Source organism: Macrobrachium nipponense, chromosome 8, assembly GCF_015104395.2.
Source record: "Macrobrachium nipponense isolate FS-2020 chromosome 8, ASM1510439v2, whole genome shotgun sequence".
NCBI lineage: Eukaryota > Metazoa > Arthropoda > Malacostraca > Decapoda > Palaemonidae > Macrobrachium > Macrobrachium nipponense.
In genome coordinates, this window is record NC_087203.1 from 52,266,654 (window position 1) to 52,274,153 (window position 7,500).

The 7,500-nt window shown below is 33.4% G+C and overlaps 1 protein-coding gene across 3 annotated transcripts in view; it reads left to right on the forward strand.

Moving 5' to 3' along the window:
* The window catches only part of LOC135222776 (autophagy protein 5-like), a 172,781-nt gene extending 169,941 nt beyond the window's left edge, over positions 1 to 2,840 (forward strand). For all 3 annotated transcript variants that reach the window (XM_064261035.1, XM_064261036.1, XM_064261033.1), the window contains 2 exons: positions 853 to 1,053; positions 1,898 to 2,840. In XM_064261035.1, coding sequence (XP_064117105.1) covers positions 853 to 1,053; positions 1,898 to 2,019 — 323 coding nt within the window. In that variant the 3' untranslated portion in view covers positions 2,020 to 2,840. The remainder of the gene's footprint in view (positions 1 to 852; positions 1,054 to 1,897) is intronic.
* Positions 2,841 to 7,500: the final 4,660 nt, after the last annotated feature.

Genomic DNA, 7,500 nt, shown 5'->3' on the forward strand with positions numbered 1-7,500 from the left:
TCTAACACAACTGGAGAATTAGTAACCTTCCCAAACATACTTAAACAGGGGTACAATTTAAGAGTTACAAAAAGATTAAATCCAACTGCTCAGACACAGGGACAAGATAATTAAAGGATTATACAGGGCGGCAACTGACCACATTCAAACCTTTGGTAAACAAAAACTCATTGAAAAAACATATTAAACATAAATTTACAAAGAAAATAGTTTTAAGGCAATTAATTTATACTTAAGTCTGTGATTGTATCTTTGAGGTCATTCTTAAACATGTTACAAATACAAGGGTCTAAATGAAACAGGCCACGACTAATATTAAAAGTACAATGGGAAGTAAGTTGTATATTGGCAGATTCTAAAAGATTTTGTGATAGACATCTTTTGATCTTGCAATTACTGAACTACTAATCCAATTTATCCAGTGCTTGTTTTCTTTTAAATAAATGAATATTGCATTAGGGGCTTGCCCCGTTTTGTCAGAATATTTATGTTGATTGATTCTTACTTCTAAGCTCCTGCTAGATTGCCCGACATAAAAGGAGGGCAATCTAGCAAGAGCTTAGAAGTAAGAATCAACCAGCATAAATATTCTGTCAAACCTGGGCAAACATCTAATGCAATATTCATTCATTTAAGTGAAAACAACCATTGGATAAATTGGATTGGTAGTTCAGTAATTGCAAGATCACTCTCGTGAATTTCAAAATTTAAGCTGTCATGCGAGTTGAAACCAGCTATGAAGTAATTACTTGCCAAGTATTTTATAAAACTTTTATCATAAAAATGTCTTTGTTAAGCTTTACTTACCTCTTGGAAATGTGCTTTAGATTTAACTCAAAGTTTTGTTCACAGATAAATTTGACCAGTTTTGGGCTATTAATAGAAAACTTATGGAATGTTCCTCTGATGAGGGATTTAAAAATATTCCATTCCGTCTTCACACACTTTACCGACCACCCATACAAAAACTTATAAAACCCCTCACTGATGATGGGAGGAAAGTCACCTTGGCAGATCTCCTTCATGATGCCTTACCAGATGCAATAATGGAAGGTAAGTACTTTTATTTCATGAGGATTTGTTTTTTCATCACCAAAATACAAGAATCATTTTCATTCCTTCATCATGCAGTAATTAAAGGATATTTAACTGAAATGGATGCAGAATTAATCAGAAATTATAAGGATGGATTGTTTTGTCACTTAGTATTGGTGAATGAATTTTGCTGGTAGAGTAATGTTAGAAGCCAGATTTTCTTAAAAGTTAGTACTGATCAATACTGTATTGAATGGAAGTACAAGTCGTGTTTTTTATTTTGTAACATCATCTCATGCCTTCTTGAGACATGCTTAAAGGAGAGAGAGAGAGAATATGATTGATATGCATAAAAAGAAAAAAAACGTTTGGGAATATATGGAATTTCCTAGAAAATTATAAATAATGTTTTTGAGCTATTTCTCCCATGATACAGTCTTCCTAAACTTTTTATTTTACATATCATGGCTGTCCTTTCTGTATTCTTTGAATTCTTTATAAGTGGTTTAGAAAACCCAGTCTAACATATCAGTCCAAGTCGTTTGGTTCCAACTACTGTACACCTGTTGTTCACCTATTTCTTTCACCTTTCATATCTTCTTTTCATGAAATTTTTAGGTTCCTTTCCTTTTTTCTGTAAGATCTAACTAGGACAAATCTGGTAGAATAGACTTTTTCCTTTGAATATTATCTCATATTACATATTTAAGGAGGTAATATATTTCTTTCAAGGGAAAAGCTTTTCAGACCCCATACATGAGTTTATGATGCATAATAGTTTTGAAAGTTCAAAACTACATCTAAAGCTAAATTAATATCCTTAGGTAATGCAAATTCATGACTACATTTTTAACTGTTGCAGGTGACCGAATTGTGATTCAAGGTATTGAAACTCCCCTGGATACACCAGTACAATGGCTAAGTGAACATCTTAGCCATCCTGACAACTTTCTTCATATAAGTTATATTCCTGCTCAAGCCTAACTTCTTTCATGTTTTTTAATAGAATATGTATTATCATTTTTCTTCTCATTGATGAATTAAGTTCATTATGTAAATCGACTTGTACATTGTGAATGATGAAAGGGGTCTTGGAAACCTTTCTAATAGGCAGGAGGGTACATTGTGAATGATGAAAGGGGTCTTGGAAACCTTTCTAATAGGCAGGAGGGTTGTATGAAACAGCCTTTTGGTATGGTAGTTATATTGCCAATTAGTGTACTACTTTTAAAGTTTACAGCTGTGGTGCATTATTGGAAGGAACTTTCCATAGTATTTGTACCTCTTGCCTTTGTGATATGTAGATATTAGCCAACCAATGCATTCTACCAACCAAAGACTTCATTAGATAATCTTTGTATACAGAAATAAATTTATGTAGATATTAAAAAATTATTTAGCAGTACTTATCACTTTCATAAAATGAAAAGTTATAATTGACTGGATAACTTCACCATTCATGTGGGCAGGAGATGAATCTCCTTGTTTTCTTAGCAGGATTTCACAAGTAGTTAGGGTAGTGTCACATATTGCAGTATAATTGGTGCCATAAGGAAGGTCCAGATTAGTAATGAGTATCTTTTTTTGTAAATGATTAGATTTGAGTACTTTATATTTTTACTACATCTGAACCTTTACCTCAGGCCAGGAGCTATATACTTCTATTAACTCTTAGGGGTTCTTGATACTAGTATAAGCCTACCAATTTTATTTATAACATGATGTACTATTTTTCCAGCACTTTTGATCATTTTCTTCAGCACATTGTACTTCCACTGCAGTAAAGAATGCTTGAATCATGTAAATGGGTTTTTATTTTCCCAATTATATAAAAAGTATTTTAATTTAATTGCATAAACAAGGTGTGAATAATCAACAATACTTTGGTTTTACAATTTTTGTTGTGTAAAGTACTTGAAACCATAACTTTCTTAAACGAAATTATTAGTGAGAGGTTAAGAACAAAGTGCTTTATTTATAAGGTAAAGATAATGGTAATGTGTGACACTGTATATACATTAGCAGTCATTATTGTGCTATATGCATTGCTCTGTGTTCTGTACTTGATAATACCATAAATTTGACAGGTGATAATGGAGACTTCTTAAAAGGCTATGCATCATGTTTTTCCGTCTCATTAGTATTGAAAGTTTTCCTTGTTTTCTTAGCAGGATTTCACAAGTAGTTAAAGTAGTGTCATAATTTGAGTGCCAATTTAGATTTAAGTGTGTGCTCTTTTATAAGAAGAAAGCTAAAGGAGCAAATAATTGATATTGTAACAGGAGAAATTTGCTGTTAATTTAAAGAAGTAAGGAGCAGTTATAAGTACAGGCGGCCCACGGTTAAAGGCGCAACCGCTCAGCGGCGAATCGGTTTTACGGCCGTCGTCAAAAATATTCATTAAAAAAATAAGGCATTTTGAGGTATTTTTGCAGCACAATTTTCGGTCAACAGCGCCGTTCAGCCCATAAAGGTTATGCAAATGATATTAAAAAATTTATAGAGTTATTACATAAGTATTAGGGTAAATTATATGCTTTTGACGCTGTTGTATGCTAAAAATATAGAGTTAAATGAGTGCAAATTTAGCTATGGATGTGTCGATTTATAAATGTTCATGCTTTTATGTTTAAAATGTGTATGAAAATGTATTAAGTATAGGGTATTTTTATTTCTACACAGAAATATGATACAAAGGCAGCTTTTGAAACTGCCCTTCATGTTATCAAATACAATGTTTTTTCATGTTCATTCTTGTAAGCCGCCGTCTGCTGCTCTTCCAAAAATATAATTAAAAAAAGTGCAAATTTAGCGATCGATGTGTCGATTTTATAAATGTTCATGCTTTTATGTTTAGAATGTGTATGAAAATGTGTTACGTATAGGGTATTTTTATTTCTGTGCAGAAATATGATACTAAGGCAGCTTTTTGAAACTGCCCTTCACGTTATCAAATACAATGTTTTTTCATGTTCGTTCTTGTAAGTTGCCACCTGCCGCTCTTCCGAAAATATAGAGTTAAAAAGAGGGCAAATTCAGTGATCGATGTGTCGATTTGATAAATGTTCATGCTTTTATGTTTAAAATGTGTATGAAAATATATTACGTCCTATAAGGTATTTTTATTTTTGTATATAAATATGATACAAATTAAGGCAGCTTTTGTAACTACCCTCCACGTTGTCAGGATGTTTTTTCATGTTCGTTCTTGTCGGCCACTGTTCCGAAAAATGCATGGTATTATTTTAATTATGCATCTTTTCCATAAATCCTATAAAATGTTATACATAAGTTCACTGTATCCAATAATATTGTATGTATTCTCATATTATTGTATTATAAAATACTACGGCAAATCTAATCCAGTATTCCACGGAGCGGCCAATGTTTTGGTTTCAAATCAGCTGATGGCGAATAAGAGTTTGTTTCGCCATATTTAACGCAATTCTGAATATCTAGATACTACTTGACTTATATGAGACAAGGTTATTTTTCCTTATACGACTGTGTTTTTAGGTGGAAATATAATTGAATATGTCTCGTGATTGTGAACTCATTTTTTTTTCGTTAACAGATTACGTTGGCGGCATGTTTATTGCATAAAAAAATTGTGATTCCATTCGCAATTTTCCTTTATATCATCGTAATACGAACTTTACGTTATTTATCTTCTATCAGCGTGAAACCAGCAATAAATGTGTTCTTTTAAGCACAGTAGTTTTGATTAAAATGATTTTATCTCGATTTTATCTACGGTTGTGTTTGGTGGCATACGTTTACTGGAGTTTTATTCTTGTTGCCGATGCACGATAATAGTCATTAGCAACTTGAACAGTTTTCTCAGCTTCAGTTATAACTAGGTTTAAATTTAATAGTATATTTCCCGATTGATCTTTGATCTATAGCGAATAAAGTTATTACATTAAGATATCTCAGTTCTATTCTACACAACGTCATTTATAACGACTACGGTAATAGTGTACTATAGTACAATGATTGAAATACAAGCCAAACAGATGTTATCGAATTCGGTTGTACTTAGAAAAAAAATTTTAAAATGTCTTTTCTCGTTCGGTTGTTCATGGCTGTACACGTTTACACAATGAGTATAACATTAAAACCATACTTTCATAATTCTCTTTTGCTGTTTTTGAACTTATGTAACTAGAAGATGGGATAAAGTTAGGCTATTGTAATTTGGTCTCTCATAAAGTTGGATTATCGTAAAACGAATTATCGTAACTTGAACACTACAGCTGCCTGTACACTGTACTTATAAAACCTTATTATATCTCTACATACTCTGGACACCCAAAGGATTAAAGCTAGGCTTTTTTCACTTTACAGTATTTATAATACTATAATGTACTGTACAGTACTACTGTACAGTAAATTCCATAGTACTATACTGCATAAATATAATTTTACTTATTGCACCATCGCAGGATTACGGTGCTGCTCGACTGGTCAGGGCGCTGTTAACTGGTCTAGAATTTCAAAAGGAGGTGTGCGGTGGCCGTAGGCTTTCAAATCACATAGCGTCGAGAATCACTTAGCGTCGGCGGCCAGGAACAGAACCCCTGCCACTAACCGCGTTCTTGGTATTTGTGGACTCTCCTATTCTAGGACTTCTCTGTGGAACATATGAATAAAATTATTTGTGGGTCCCTACTATTCGCAGATGTGAATTTTATCTTACAGCAATATTCTGTATTGTCATATTATTTAATATATAATGTGACATTAAATATTATAATAATAATATTAAATCATACAGCACTTACTGGTGATGAATGTTGATTATAGATGATGATATTATAGCTGTGGAGCCTGATGAATGACGATGAAGATAGACTGCACACCAAAGTAGATGAGTTACATATCCTGTTGAGAAGTCTTTGTCCATGACTATGATATTGCCATCTTTGTTGATCTACTTATTACAATATATAAATCTACGGGGTACAGGATATTTCTTATTGAAATCAGTTAAAGCATTTAGTAACACTCCTTTTAAACATGTCTCTTCACAGCTGTAATTTTTGTCTGATGTGAATTTATCAAAAGCAACTAAAAATTCTAGGCTATTTTTACAGTCTGGCATAAGGGCAATGGCTAAGTCTAGATTTAAGACTAAGTGTTGGTTTACAGTAAGGGGGGGTGATAGATCAATTTAAAACTATCTTGTTGCTCAAGATTATTCTAGGCACTATTGTTTATTAAGTTTATTAACTTATGTGAAAGTCTGTTGGAATAAGTCTCACTATTATAGGCAGCAATGTTGGAACAAAATGAAACCAGATACCTGTATATGTGGTCTGTTGTGAGGAGACGAAGATTAGACTGGGTTCCATATATCACTGCATAGTCCCAAGATGTGTTTCGTGTTTTTAATTCCTTCCTCCAGGAAAATCTTGTGTGAGAGTGGGAAGGGGTTTGATTGCAGAGTCTATCTCCCGAATCCATAGTTTTGGAAGTACTTGTTCATTGAGACATTCTTCTAAAAAGTGTTTTTGATTTTTCAGCCGATGTAGTCTGATCAGTTCTTTCTCAAACTTGCGAAAAATGGGCATGACTTCTGGATGTGAGCGGAGAAGCGTAGAAAGGCGGTTGAATTCCATAATGGGCCAAAAATGACTCGTAAAAATGTTCTGTTACAACAGAATTCCATCTATTAAAAGGAGCCCATATAAACGACAAAATATAGAAAGTATTATATTTCAGGTGCTGCTGTTGCTCTCTTCAGGTAGGTAATGAATGAATAAAGTTACAGAAAAGGCAGTATTTATACCAAAAGATCCATCCACACATGAGTAGTTTTTAGGTCACCCCCACTGATAATTCCTTTTTAATCCTCTTAAGTGGTGGTTGAAGGAAGATTTTATCTATTGACATCTGAATCCTAGGCGGCTTTTGGGATGTTCATTACCTTTCTATGTTTAATCAAGGCTGCCTCTGTCATCTGGCTTTTGTATTGACATTTGCTGCTATAAATTAGACGTGACAAATTCCTGTTTATTCTGCTGTGGGTATGATTACCTATATGGTTAAAGACAGCCGAGATCAGTTATCCATACCTAACTGACCGTTTATGTTCTATAATTTCTTGGGAAGTGATTTTCCTGTAAAACCGATGTAAGATTGGTAACAGTCCAGGCATTGACTTTAAAGTATCCTGATCATATAATTGAGAAAGTAATTCATAAAGCCAATGTAATTTTCTACCGATCCCCTCAAGACAAGACCAGAGAGACACCCAACAACAATAAAATAAAAATTCCACACCTGGACAGGATGAAGACGGTGACCCAGACTCTCGGAAAATCTAACATTTTGCCTTTACCAACCCAAATACTGTAGCCAAATCCCTGATTAACGTCAAACAAAAAACAATCAACAAGAACTCAGGAGTATACCAATCTTACAGGAAAATCACTTCCCCAGAGATTAATAAAACATAAACAG